The sequence below is a fragment of the Lipotes vexillifer genome, unplaced genomic scaffold (genome assembly GCF_000442215.2).
Source record: "Lipotes vexillifer unplaced genomic scaffold, Lipotes_vexillifer_v1.1 scaffold875, whole genome shotgun sequence".
Classification (NCBI taxonomy): domain Eukaryota; kingdom Metazoa; phylum Chordata; class Mammalia; order Artiodactyla; family Lipotidae; genus Lipotes; species Lipotes vexillifer.
In genome coordinates, this window is record NW_006792177.1 from 218,196 (window position 1) to 232,484 (window position 14,289).

The 14,289-nt window shown below is 52.1% G+C and overlaps 1 protein-coding gene across 1 annotated transcript in view; it reads right to left on the bottom strand.

Annotated features, from left to right (window-relative positions):
• Positions 1 to 10,591: 10,591 nt before the first annotated feature.
• Positions 10,592 to 14,289, bottom strand: part of RSPO4 (R-spondin 4) — a 40,617-nt gene continuing 36,919 nt past the window's right edge. Inside the window, exons 4-5 of the mRNA XM_007465422.1 lie at positions 14,033 to 14,218; positions 10,592 to 10,695 (exon numbers count right to left, since the gene is read on the bottom strand). Of these exons, the coding sequence (XP_007465484.1) occupies positions 10,592 to 10,695; positions 14,033 to 14,218 (290 nt within the window). The remainder of the gene's footprint in view (positions 10,696 to 14,032; positions 14,219 to 14,289) is intronic.

Below are 14,289 nucleotides of genomic sequence, written 5' to 3' on the forward strand. Positions count from 1 at the left end.
AATCTGCCCAGAGATATTTTATGCATTTGTAAGGAAATACACGGGGTTCTTTTTTTTACCCAGTGATGGCAGACTTCACACACTATTCTGCACTGTCCTTTAGTTATCTAAAACTCCCTCTAGAGGTCTTTCTGCGTGCTCCATGAAGAGCCCCCCCTTCCTTTTGACGCCTGACCAAGGTGATAGTCAAAGTATCATGCAACTATTTAGCATGGACATTGACAAATCAGAATGGAGTCCAGCAGTGCACAGCCCCTACACCTGTACGGTGTTGGTGGCTAGTGCCAGCTCTGAGTTTGCATAGTGTTTTCATTGCATGAGTGTGTCAACATGTACTCAACCAGTCTTCAAGCGATGGGCACTTAGGCTGTTTCCAATATTTTACTTTTTCAGTCAAGGTTGCAATTGCATTGAATCTCCATTTTATACATTTTCATTCTGCATCCATATGTAAAAAAAATTATTTTAACCTATACCTCACACCATACACAAGAATTAACTTGAAATGGGCCATAGATCTAAATGTCAAACTTAAACCCATAAAATATCCGGACAAAAAGTAGGAGAAAATCTTTGTGAACTTGGGTTAGACAAGGATTTTTTAGACAAGACACAAAAAGCACGAATCAGAAAAAAAAAAAAAAGTTTGACTTAATCAAAATCAAAAACTTCTCTTCTAATGGCACTGTTAAGAAAATGAAAATACAAGCCACGGATTGGGAGAAAATATTTGCAAAAGTAATATCGGATAAAAGACTTGTATCCAGAATATATATAAAGAGCTTGTACAACTGGATAATGAGAAAACGAATAATCCAGTAAAAATAGGCAAAAGATTTAAAAAGATACTTCACCAAAATATAGATATTGATGGCAAATAAGCACATGAAAAGACACTCAATACCATCAGTCATCGGTGAAATGCAAATGAAAGCCACAATGAGATACCACTGCACACCTGTTAGCATGGCTAAAATTAAAAATACCACCAGGGCTTCCCTGGTGGCGCAGTGGTTGAGAGTCCACCTGCCGATGCAGGGGACACGGGTTCGTGCCCCGGTCCGGGAAGATCCCACATGCCGTGGAGCAGCTGGGCCCGTGAGCCATGGCCGCTGGGCCTGCGCGTCCGGAGCCTGTGCTCCGCAACGGGAGAGGCCACAACAGTGAGAGGCCCGCGTGCTGCAAAAAAAAAAAAAAAAACCCACAAAAAAATACCACCAATGCCAAGGGCTGATGAGGGTACATAGCAACTGGAACTTGGGAAAACAATGTGGCTGTTCCTTATAAAATTAAACCTACAATTACCATAGGACCCAGCCATACTACCCAAACTTGATATCTACCCAAGAGAAATTAAAATTGTGAAAAAATCATACACAAATAGTTATAGCAGCTTTTCTCATAATCACCCCAAACTGGAAACAATGGTCCTCCAACCGGTGAATGGATAAAAAGATGGAATACTACTCGGCAAGAAAAATGAACTGTTGATACAAGCAAAAATACAGAGGAGTCTCAAAGGCAAGATGTGGGGTGAAAGAAACCAGACTTAAAAAGCTATGTACTGCGTGATTTCACTTCCGTGACCTTCTGGAAAAGGCAAACCAAATGGCCAGAGAACAATCCAATTAGTGTTTGCCGGGGTGGGGGGGGGAGGGGGGAGATCAACTGAAAAGGGGCAGGAAAGAACTTTCTGGGGTGATGAAACAGTTCTAGATCCTGATGCGGTGGTTACGTGACTATCTGTTAAAACGCAATAAACTTTACATCTCAAAGGGATGAATTTTATTTCCTGGAATAACTTAGATTCCAACAACACAGTAATAAATTCAATATTGAATATTTTAGTATTGAAAAATATTTAAGGAGACCATACATGTGTTTGTAAACTTAATAAGTACTTCCAAATGTCCCACAGAGATAGAGGTCGTACTGGTTTGTTTACCCTCCTAGGGTGAGTGAGGGCGGGGCTCGGGGCTCTGAAGGGCAGTAGGCGTTGGGAAGCGGGGGTTCACTGACCAGACGAGGCTGTGTTCTGGGGCTTTAGGGCCGTGGCTGGACGCTGATCTGCTGCAACCCATGGATGGCACAGGCAGTGGCTGCTGACTCAGAGCTGAGTCAGACCCAGGCCTTACCCTCATGGGGCTCCCAGTCTAGGGGCGAGACAGACACATAGAGCAAGGAACCTCACAGGGAAGTCGGAGCAGAGCTGATGGGAGAGGCACCTGGCCTGCCTGGGGGGCTCTCAGGAAGGCTTCCAGGAGGAGGTAGAGTCAGAGCTGAAACCTCTAGGATGATGGCTTTAGCTAGGTGAAGAGGAGGGGCAAGGGGGCTGCAGGCAGAGAGCACAGCTGTGTGAAGGAGGTGAGGGGTAAGATCGGGGTGGGGCCTTTCAGGGCCTGGTTGGAAAGTTCTGCAGCCACCAGCTGCCTGATCCCCCTTGCGGAGAATGGGGCCGTTACCCAGCCTCCGAAAGTGGGCAAGATGATTCAAGAGAATATGTGTAAAGTGACTGATGTACAGTTAGGTCTGCAACAGTGATGGGGGCTGGAGGAGGGGGAGAAGGGGGAAGTCTGGTGGCAGCCTTTTGAAACTGGGTCAGAAACCAGGTGAGGGGGCCAAGAATTAGATAAACAAGATCCTTTAAATCACCATAAAGGCTATGAAGAAAAATTTCAAAGGTACTAAGTAGAGAATGACTTGTGGGGAGGGGCATGGTATTTAGATAAGATTATCAGGGAAGGCGTCTTTGAAGAGGTGCCATTTGAACTGAGAGACTTAGAGGAAGAGAAGGAGCCAGCCATGTGGAGATCTAGAGGGAGAGCATTCCAGGCAGAGAGGTTAGCAAGTGCAAAGTCCCTGAGGTCAGAATGAGATTGGTGTGTTTAAGGAACAAAGGAAGCCAGTGTGGTTTAAGTGGGCAAGCACAAGAGGGCAGGAGACAAGGTCAGAAGGGCCACGGGGGCCGATTAGGTTGGGCCTTGTGGCCACCGCGAGCTTGTTTGTACCAGCCCTGACATAGCGCAAGGGGCGCTCCGGATCCTTGTTCCTGGTTGGCTCCTGCTCTCTTGCCTCCTCCTCTGTTCTTGTCAATGTCAATGGACACGTTGGCTGTCCCCAGATCCCTCTGGTGCCCCTCCACCCGCCCCGCTCATCCAGCAGTGAGGCCCACCCTCCCCGAAACCCATTTTCATAGGCTCCTCGATCCTCTTGCCTGTTGTTAACACAGCCATCGCTCCTGACCACAGTCCCCCAAGATCATCAAGGAACCAGCAAACATTCATTGACTGAGTGGGCGATGAATGCATTGTTGCCATTGTTAGAGAGGTGGCCCAAGGGAGGGCTCCACCTTCTACTTCTTGGGCGCCTGAGCCTCAATTGTATGACCTGTAAAATGGGGGAGAATGTAGCAAACAAGTGTGTGAATAAATGCTCGTAAACCTCAGTAGTAATCACAGAAATGCAGGTTAAATGGTAAGGGGCACATCCCCGCTGCCTATACCTACCCGACTGGCAAAAATTAGGAATTCAGGAACTCCCAAGTTAGTGAGGGTGTGGGAGATGGGAGTTTCATGTTCTGCTGGCATTTGGACTGGCGCAGTACCTAGGGACAGTAAGCAGGAGAGACCCAGCCACCCGTCTCCTGCGTATAAAGCCCAGAGAGATTCTCCCGCAGGCCTAGGAGGGGACACTAAGAGGCGATGGGTCCCTCTCCTGTGCTGAGACGTGAGGAAGGGGACAGTCAACGATAACCTACGTCTGATGCCAGGGTAAGTGAGGTGCAGGGATGCAGCTACGAAACACCAGGTGGATGAGGGGGAGAAAAGAAGATAGAAATCTGTAGCACGAGGCCATTTCTGTAAATGAAAAACCACACAAACCACAAAACATCCTCATGTGGTTCACAAGGATTCATGAGTATTCAAGGACACAGACCAGACTCATGAGAGTGGGTGCCTGTGTGGGAGGGGAAGAGGAAGGGCAGGAGCGTCAAGAGGGAAATTAAAGAGAAAGAGAGGGGTTTGCAGGAATGGAGAATGATCAATGCAACTTCCTTGACACCCACCCTGTAAAAAAAATGAAAAAGAAGATAAAGTGGGCATGATGGAAGGATGGCCATAGCAACACCTTCCTGCAATGAGATAAAGCAGGCAGGGTACTCAGCACGGTGCTGGCACATAATCAAGCTTCATAGGTGTGAACTTTCCAGCCACTGGCCCTAGAAGTCGGGGCCTTGCTCCTCTGTCTTCCTGGGCAGTGCTGCCCTCTCGTGGCCAAAACAGTTATAGGACTCAGGCCACTCCCAGGGTTTCAGACAGACAAAGGGTGTGGAAAGAGCGAAGGAGGAGGGCGTCACAAGAAGCAGGGGACTTCCAATTGGGGAAGGATGGATCAAGTGAGGCTTCCTGGAGGAGGAGCATGTATGCTGAAGGAGAGATACTATTTGGAATCTGGGATATTGATGAGCAAATGAAAGATTGTATGGAGTTATATTATCAAAAGCTACCATCACTAAGCCCTTCTGTGTGTCAGGACTTTACATACCTGATATCATTTTATCCTATACCACCCTGGCAATGGGTCTTACTGCTTTCGGCTTCATTTGCAGCTGTGGAAAGGGAGACTCAGACGGCAAAGTGACACGCCCAGGGTCCTGCAGCCTGCTGGGCACAGAGCTGGGATCCGCACCCAGGTCTGTGTAACTTGCTGGTATGTTCAATCATCCCCACTTTAGGGTGGATCAAAGAACTCAGTGAGCCCAGGCATAATTCACTCCTGAATCTTGTTATCTGAAAAACTCCTTAGCAGAATTTCACACCAGGTTTGCACAAGTAATGGAAATGGAGCCATCAGAGACAGGGGGAAGCTCGTTGTGGGCTGGTGTGCAGGGGTTCGCCCCGGAAGCTGGCTCTCGCTCTTTGGCAGGCAGCTGGGGAGCCCACACTTGTGGGTGAAAGGTGGGTCCTCACTCTCTGAACTCATCGATGTGTCTCCAAGACACCGTCTGAAAAATGCTTCATTTCAGAATTTATGTCAAAGCCATTTGACTTTTTTTTAGGAGTACTTAATGACCAGTTTGCAAAATGTCTCCAAAGTATTTCATTTTTATTTTTTGGACTTGGTAATATATTTCCATCTCTTAAAAGTCAAAAGGAACAAAAGAGAAAAGCAAGTCTCCTTTCCATGCCCTTCAACCCCAGCCCTGGTGCACACTGCACACTGTTGTGCAACTGGCCTTTCCTGGGTAACAATGTATCCTGGGATTGCCCCAGGCCAGCACACCACCCGCTTCCTCAGGCTTCTCAGCTGCATGGCATTCTATCTCAAACTCTGCGATTATATGGTAAACAGATCTCCTAGAGATGTTCAGGATGTTTTCAGATTTTTGTGATCACACACAGGCTGCAGGGAACAGCCGTGTACCACGTACACTTGTCACTTTGCATGTGAATGAGGCTAATTAGAGGATAAATCATAGAAGTGGATTGCTGGTTTGTAATTTTGATAGAGGTCGTCAACTCTCTTCTGCAGAGGCTGGGCCATGTCCTCCCCTGAGGAAGGTAGGAGAGATCTCCAGAGGCTTGCCCACAGCCTGGCTGAGGCCCTGTGGTTTGAAATTCTGGCTCTTGACCAATCAGATCTGTGAAAAATAGCAGCTCTGTGTAATTTTATTGTCATTTAATTTGAGTGAGGTGGACCATCTTTTCCAGCGTGTAGGTAAGAGCCATTTGGAATTCCTATTCTGGATGAATGTTTTTGCCGTAAGGGAACAATGATGAGTGGGACATGCCTCCATGGGTGTCTGTGCATGAATGAAGTGGCCGCCTGGTGGAGGGCAAAAGTTTGAGTTCCCATTCCACTACTTACTTTCTGAGCCTCAGATTCCTTGTCTGTAAAAAATAGGAATAATAATAAAATCTACTTCAGAGGGCTCTAGGAACCTAGGATGAATTTAAGTGTTTAATGTTAAGTGCCTGGCACAGTTCCTGGTTCAGACTTAGTGCATAAGAAATGTTAGTTGAGTGAATAAACAAAATATATGTCATAATAAAAAATTTATTGAGTACTTACTGTGTATATAAACTCTTGCTCATATATTAACTTATTTAAACCTCACAGTGACAACAGGAGGGATACTCTTATTTTCCCCTTTTACAGATGAGGAAACTGAGGCACAGAGAGCACAGGGTCTTGCCTGAAGGCTCATAACTTGCCTGAAGATCAGAGATGGAGGTGGGATTTGTGGCCTTGCTATCTGCCCCTCCACCCTAGGAGAAAGGTCCCACTGTCAACCCCTGCTCCTGTTGTCTATTGCTACAAAACCTCCCAACTTTAGAGGCGGAAAGCAACAACCATTTTATTGTGCTCATGAGTTCTGAGGATCAGAGTCCAGACAGGGCAGAGCGGGCCCGGCTTATCTCTGCTGGGGCCTTGGCTAGGAGCATTCTACAGCTGGGGCTGGAAAGGCCAGGGCTGGCAGACCCACTCCGGAGATGGCTTCTCGACCGGCAGGTCTGGCTGGATGATCTATTCTGCCTTGTGGGTGGCAGGTTGAATGAAAAAGCACTTCTACAGGTGAGGCTGGGGGTCACGGACTGCAGGGTAGGGAGCCAGCAGCCCCCAAGGCTGTGTCCCTGTGTTCCAAGGTCTGACAGCCTAAGAGGCTTAGAAAGTCTAGGCCCCTCTGCACCTGCTGTTTCCTCAAGCTGGGACCCTCCCCACCCATCTCATTCACACTCCCTCATTCTTCAGTTCCCAGCTTGGCTCTCTGGTGCTGGGGGTGGAGCTCCCTGATCCCCACAGGCTGTAGGCAGATTTGCTGTCCCTCCTCCTAGATCCCGTCCCCTGTGCGGGGGGCCTTATCACACCATTGTATGGACTTGTCCACAGAGTGACAACTCCAGGGACAAGGTCTGGGTCCTTATCACCAGCACCCAGCACAGTCCCAGGCACTTTATACATATTTATTGAGTGGATGAAGAGATGAGATCAATGACTTTTGAATGACTTTAACTTGAACCTCAATTTCCTCTTCTATAAGTTGGCTTTCAGGGATGCTGAGAAGGTGGCAGGAAATAAAGGATGTGAAAATGTATGTGCATAGGAAGCAGTCAGAAAAATGGGAGTATACTGCGGAGAGAAAAGCGAGGAAAATGAGATACTGCCCCTAAAGCACTTAGCAGTGTCTGGCATTATTAGTCATCATTATCATTATTACTATTATTTTTGTTATTATAAGAATGCACATTTCCTGAGCCAGAAGGACCACATAGGATGGTTTTCATATACGTGGAAATGGAGATACATGAAGCTCCACGAGTGGGGGGCGGGGGCGCCGTGTGTCTTGGCAGGAGGACCATAATTGCCGCCGTCATGGAGACTGGCTATGGGATGCTGGGCGGGGGTTCTCCGCTGAGTCGGTTTCCCCTCTGTGCAAGAAATGGCCTGGGCCCTGGACCTCTGAGGTCTGACCCTCTCCGCGCTGCTGCGAACGCCAGTCATCCGAAGCCACCACCGCAAGCGGTGTTGCTCGGTTATGTGCCTGTTCCCGGTTGGGTGACGCCCTCTAGTGACAGAACGTGGGTAGGACGGGCACCGTGGTGCCCCGACAGGCAGGTGCGGAGCGAGCCCAGGCGGATGCAGAGCCGGGCGAGAGGGCTGGAGTGGGCCGCTGGAGGGGTCAGGCGGGAGCTCCTAAACCTGGGCTAAGCTGTTAATTCTCTGCCACTGGGGTAGCATCCGGAGGGCCCAGAAGCCGGAACCTCCCCCGTACTCTGCCTGACAGTCCTCTCTTGCTGGGTGGCCCCATCAGTTTCTGAGCTTCTCTCTGAGTTTGGCCTCTAGGAGGTGGTTACCTGGGAGGGTCTCCTTCCCAGTAAGGAGCCTAATTCCCCGGGAGAATGTGGGAGAGGCTGGGATTGGTGAGGGTTAGGAGCTGGGGGGCAGGGAAACATCTGAGATCCAAAGGTTAGAGGAGGGGCTTAGGCCCTGAAGAAACTTTATCTCCTAATTTGAAAATGTTTAGAAAAAATCTTGTCCACAGCCCCCAGTTGGGGCAGAGGACCAGGCCCCCTGAGGGAAAGCACATGGCCAGGGGATTGCAGGACTGGAACTTTCTATTCCTATCTTTGTGTCTTAGAATTGTGGAATTTAGAACATTCAGCATCCTAGAATTTGAATCTAACCAGAAAACTCCATGTAGAATATAAACTTTGTAGAATCAGATTATTGAGCCTTGAGGTCAGAACCAAAAGTGCAGCCCCCTCAAATTTAGACCCAGTGATCTGGGACTGGAAGTCATCTGAGAGCTGCCCTCTCCCCCGATCTTGTCTTGGAATGAACGTTTGCTCTCACTGTCTGTTCCGAAATTTGTTCACAATTAGTAAGTCTGGGTGGGGCCCTGAAATCTGAATTTTTAGGAAGCACGCAGAGGATGCACACAGAGCCTGGGCCACCCAGGCTGGGCAATGGATTTAATCCAGTTATGCCTCCTCTTCATCCATCAAACGGGGGCACCGAGGCCCAGAAAGAGAAAATGATTTGGCCTTGGCCCCGCAGATTGCCGATGACAGGCTGGGACTTGGACCTGTGCCTCCCAGTGCTGAGGCCCCTCTCACCAGCAGCCCAGGAAGTTTAGACGGCTCCGTGCAATTGTCACACCTTCTAGGTGTCCCTGACCCCTCAGACATGTCATATAGCACACAGATAGGTTCCTGGGGTCTCTCCTGTAATCTTGGGGCTGAAAGGCACAGGGTTGCTCTCTTCTGCCTCTGGCTGAGCCCCCTTCTTACAGGAGGCCTGGAGGGGCTGAGGGCCCAATTCTCCTCTCCCCCCACGCCCCCCACCCAGTCCCTGGCACACCCCGGCCCTCTTGACCCCGGGCATTCCAGAGAAAACCACCCCACATCATTTAGATTCAGCTACTCCAAACTCATCAGCATCAGGATTTCGTAACACCTGCTTGATGCCCAAGAAGCATTTGCGAGTTTCTTTCTTTTCCCTTTATTAAAAAAAAAAAAACAAAACAGTGGGGTATTGAAACAACAACAGAGCATTTCAGAGGCACAAACTTTTGCAGAAGAGAAGCTGGTGGCCTGGCCAGGCAAGGGGCTCTTGCTGACCTCAGGGAGGTGAGAGGGGGACTGAGGCCTGGGAAGGGGCAGGCTCCTCTGAATCTGTTGGAGGCAGTGCTAGGGGATCCCCATGCACCAGGCGGAGCGAGGCCTGGGGGTGGGCACTGTCTCGGGTGGGGATGTGCTACTTTATGACCTTTAGCCTCTCCTCCAGCCAGCTGACAGGCACAATTCCCAGGCCACCCTGGGCCCCTGGGGTCTCACGCTCTCCCTGCTCTTGGCTGCTGGAAATGCCAATGTGAATTGGGAGCAGCGCTTCCTGGGGAGTCAGGAGAGCGAAGGAGGAAGGAGGCACTTGACGGCAGGACGACAGGCAGTGAGGAGATGCCTCCTGCTCTCCCGGCTGGCTGGTGTGCGGGGTTCGCAGGCTGGGGTGTCGGGGTGCTGTGGGTGAGTGGGGGAATCTTCCCCTGCCCCTGAACCGACAACTTCCTTCCTCACCTCCCCAAGGGCTCCTGAGTTCCCTCTCAGCCGTGGGTGTGCTGAGCAGGGCAACCAACAGGTGGAAGGTTCCCTGTGTGACCTTGGGCAAGTCCCTTCTCAGGCCTCAGTTTCCCCAGCGGTACAACAGGCAGGAGGACCCGGGGGGACAGAGTGGCCTGGATGATCTCAACGTTCCTTTCGGCCTCCATGGCCTCTTCTAGGATGGGCTGGTGGTTCCTCCAGGGGTGACAGCCCCACCTGATGCAGGACATGAGTGTATCGTGGGCTCAGGACGCAGGGGCCAGGGAACCGCGAGAGGGAGGGTGCTGAGGGAGCACTGATGAGTGCAGCAGGCAGCTCCCAGGAGGGTGACTGTGACACAGGAGGGCACGGGCTGGTTGACCAGCCAGAGGCCCCGTTGTGGCTCCTCCGTGGCCAGCTGGGGCAGCAGGAAGCCCTGAGACTCTTCCAGGGGGCTCCCAGGGGAGCTGGTGGCTGAGGGCTGTGGAAATGCCTCCAGGAGGCACCCACAGCTCCGGGTTCTGGGGTCTCCTCTGGAGCAGAAGCGGGTCTCTCAGGACTCAGTAAGCCTGCCTGGGCTGTGGCCTGGGCCCTGCTCTTAGAAACACCTTCTCTGCAAAGGGGTCAGGGAGGGTCCGGGAAAGGCCTAGAAAAAGATGTTTGCTTTCTTTAAGGAGGAGACAGAGAGCGAGGGGGTGAGGGGTGGAGTGCACAGGAGCTGGTGTCTGCCTTAGTGTGTGTGTGTCGGGGGGCGGGGGGTGGGGGACGCGGTGAAGAACAGAAGAAAAACAGGAGGAAAGAAAAAGATAAAAGGAAAGAGAGAAAGAAGAGAAAGGAGGGGAGGGAGAAGGGGAAAACAGGAGTGGAAGAAACGCAGGAAATAAAAGAGAAAAAAAGAGAGGAGAGGTGGGTGGGAAAGAGAAGAGAGAAGGAAGGGAAAGCAGCAGCAAGGAAGCGAGGAGCGCGCGAGAGAAAGCTTGGAGCTGCCGGGGGTCTGGCTGCGCGGGGCGTGCCTAGGCGGGCGCTGGGCGGGGCCTCCCTTCCCCGCTGCCGTCCAGCTTCCGGTCCTTGCGCGGGCGCCGATCTTTCCCGCCCTTCTTCTGGTTGGGGTTACTCTCTGCAACGAGAGCGCGGGGCGATGTTGCTGAGGCTGTCCTGGCAGAGGAGGGTGCCCCCCGCTCCCCGCAGCAGGCTCGGACTGACATGGGGGTGCTGACCTGACAATCACTCCTTGTTGGAGTTGGGACGGCAGCATCACTTACCCCAAACCGGACACTCCCCTCGGTCCCTCGGCGGGGGGTGGGGAGGGCGCAGACCTGCTGAGCACCACCCATGCTGGGCATCTGCCCCGCCAGGCCTGGAGGTCCACTGTTGGGACCCCAGTTGGGACTTAGGGCGGCCTCGAGGGGGCGCCCATGACACTCCCACGTGCACTCACTGTGAGGTTTACAGGGCTCTTCGCTGGAGACTCAACACCTTTCACCTGGGTCCCGGCACCAACCTTCCCACTCAGTTTGGGCCCAGCTCTGCCCTCAAAACGACAACAGTAACGTCAGCACTTAGCTGATGCTCCCACTGCGTATGTCACCCTCACAACAGCTGGGAAGCAGGCGCAGGCCCACTGCCCCATCTGACGCCATCACCGGGGTCTGTGCCTCACCCAGTTCCCACCGTGGGGAGTGGATGCAAACCCCAGGCCTGCCTCGGGATCCTGACCCCATTGTGCCCCACTCCTCATGCCCCGTGGAGCTGGGGTGAGTTTCTAACACAAACAGCAAGTCCCATTTCTCAGGTGAGGGGACTGAGGCCCAGGTGGGGCCTCACTTAACTCAGTGGCACAGCCTGGGCTGGAGTTCTGGGCATCACTTTCAAGTGACTCCTCACTCACTTGGAGGAAAAGCCCATGTTGTCTCTGTGGCCTCCCCCCACCCACCCCAGCCCCCTTGCTCACACCGTCCTGGCCACAGGCAGGTTCACGCCACCTCCACACCTTTGCACTGGCTTTGCGCTCCGCCTGGAATGCTCTTCCCATTGTTTTTTGTCATTATTATTATCAACAGGTGAGAAGACTGAGGCAAATTTCTGTTTTAAAAGTGTCTCCACATCCAGGCCATTTTCACCCATCGTTGGCCCCATACTCTTCTTCCACAGGAGCTGTGTGACCCCTTGAACATGAAGGAACTGAGGCTCAGGGAACCACTTCCCAAGGTCACAGGGTCAGGCAGTTAGAGAGCTGGGAGTGGCAAGGGGAGGGCAATTTTATTACCTGAGTATCAGCTGTATGCCCGCCTCCTCTGGAGTCAGGGCTCCTCCCTTCTCAGGGTCATCCCCTGAGACCTGGCTGCCCGCTTCTGTGGCCCCCTACACCCACTCCTGGGCCCTTCAGGGGCGCTGGAGCCAGGCGCCCCTCTAAGCTCCCGCTGACTTGTGTCAGCCCTCAGGGGAGGACAGCATCTAGGGGATGGGATGGGGGGCTGCCTGAGGGGCCCTTGCCAGCTGTGAAGGTGGGAAATGGGGTGAGAGGCTTTGGGTCCCCACCCCTTCCCTAGGCCTGCCTACCCACCCACACCTGCCATCCACAAGTGTTGACTGAGCACCTACTATGTGCCAGGCCCTGTTCTAGGTGCTAGAGAGGGAGCTGGAAATAAAGCAAAGAGCTTGCTTTCACTGGAGGTCCCACTCTATCCAGGAAGACAGACATTAAACAAGCAAAGAATGTGCATGATCATTTCGGGAAGATTTAAGAGCTGTGACGTGATATGATGGAAAGTGACTCTTGGTTGGAGGAAGCTCATGGAAGGCTCTCTGAGGAGGGACATTTGAGCAGATGCCGCAGGGAGCCCACAGCAGGGCTGTTGTGAGGATCAAAGGCATCATATTTACAAAGCACTTAGCACAGTGCCCAGCATGTGGTCAGCGCTTTATGGATGTTTGCTGCTGTTGCTATTGATGTTATTATTCTTATTGTTATTATCTGGGGGAACAGCTTTCCTCTCTCAATCCCTCCACAGCCAATCAGCCACTAGCTCTCAGATGCCATGAGAGATGTGGCCATATTGCTACGAAGACCTGTCCGTCTGTGTGGGTGCTTCCTCAGGTCTGGGGTCTCTTAGTTTCCCTGGTCCCATCTCAAACTCATCCTCTGTCCCCAACTGCCCACTATGGCCCTGAGGTGCCTCCATCTCTGTTATCTGCACTCCCAACCCAGACACCACAAGGGCTTCTGAAACTAGGGGTGCCCCTGGGTTTAAGTCCTGACTCCACCCCGACCCAGTGAGCCCGAGGTGACCTGGCTCCAGGGCCCTCACCCTTACCGTGGCTGTAGATTCTTCTTTGCACACAGACCTATGTTTGAATTCCAGGTCCACCCTTTCCTAGCTGTGTGACCCTTGAGCAAGTGGCTCAACCTCCCTGGGCCTTAATCTCCTCATTGGTAAAACTAGAATAATAACAGTACCCACCTCATAGTGTCATTGTGCAGATTAAATGACTTAATGAGTGTAGAGAATTATCACAGTGCCCTGTGCATAGTGGGTGCACAGTTAACATTAGCTAATGCCACATTATTACTACTCACTGTTTACATCTTACCCACACACTGCGGCCTCTCTTCTATTTAAATCAGTGGTTCTTCGTAGCCACTGGGGTATCCTGAAACTCTGTGATCTCACTTGTTACAACAAAGGGGTTCCCTGGGGCATTCAGTGGAAGGGGATGGGGGGCTGCGTGGGACAGTGCCCCAGGAAGAAGAGGCCCCATCCCAGCCAGTTCTCTAACGGCTGCTCCAGCCTCACGTAGGGAGCTCAGAGTTAAACTCTGTCTCCTGTGTGAATGCCAAGTGTTTGCGAACACTTGTCCATTACTGAATATTCTAGGGCTGCCAGCGTGGTGTCAATCGAGAAGTCAGACAGTTTTGGTGGACTTTACAAAGAGCTGGTCGCCATTTGGGAATTTGCGTCTCTGATGGCAACACAGCCGTGCATGAGGCCCTGACAGTGGATGGCTACCACTTTCACTGTGATTTGACTTCGGTCAGTACTCTCTGGTGTGTTGGGCCCAAGGGCTGCCATAATGAAACTTCTTTTATTTCTCTTTTATAGTTAAGCACTATACTGAATTTTTAAAAAAATGACCAGTGCAAGTGGGTCACATTATCCATGACTTTGTTTCAGAGTGTAAAGAGCGCGTCCCAAGTCCTTTGACAGGAGGTGTCAGTGTGAAAGCGTCGCAAACTCCCGCTGGAAAGGGCAAGCTTCATCTTCCCAAGGGGTCTGGGATTGACCCCAGTAGGAGGACACCAGAGGGGGCAATGCTCAGGGCACAGAAAGGTGTGGCTAGTGGGGGGGCTTTCAGGCGCCCTACAGGGACTCTTTGTGGGGGCTGTGTCCCAAGGCCACTCAGAGCCACCCTGGGCCCTGCCTGCTGCTGCCCCCCGTGCCCGGCCTGGTGCTCACCTCCTGGGCAGGGCCTCCGAATGGGACATTGCCTTGACTCAGACAGCACCTGGCAGGTGGCTGCCTCCTCCCGCCCGGCCCGGCTGGCCTCCCGCACGCGGGTCTCCAGGCCCCAGGCTGAGCCGCAGGTCTTCCCGTTGTGTGTGCAGGGGCTCCAGCTGCCCCAGGGGCCCAGCTCACACTCCTCTGTGAGGTAGAGAGACAGACAGACAGATGGGGTCAGCCGGCAGTGAGTGTTCCTCAGCTCAAGGGCAGGG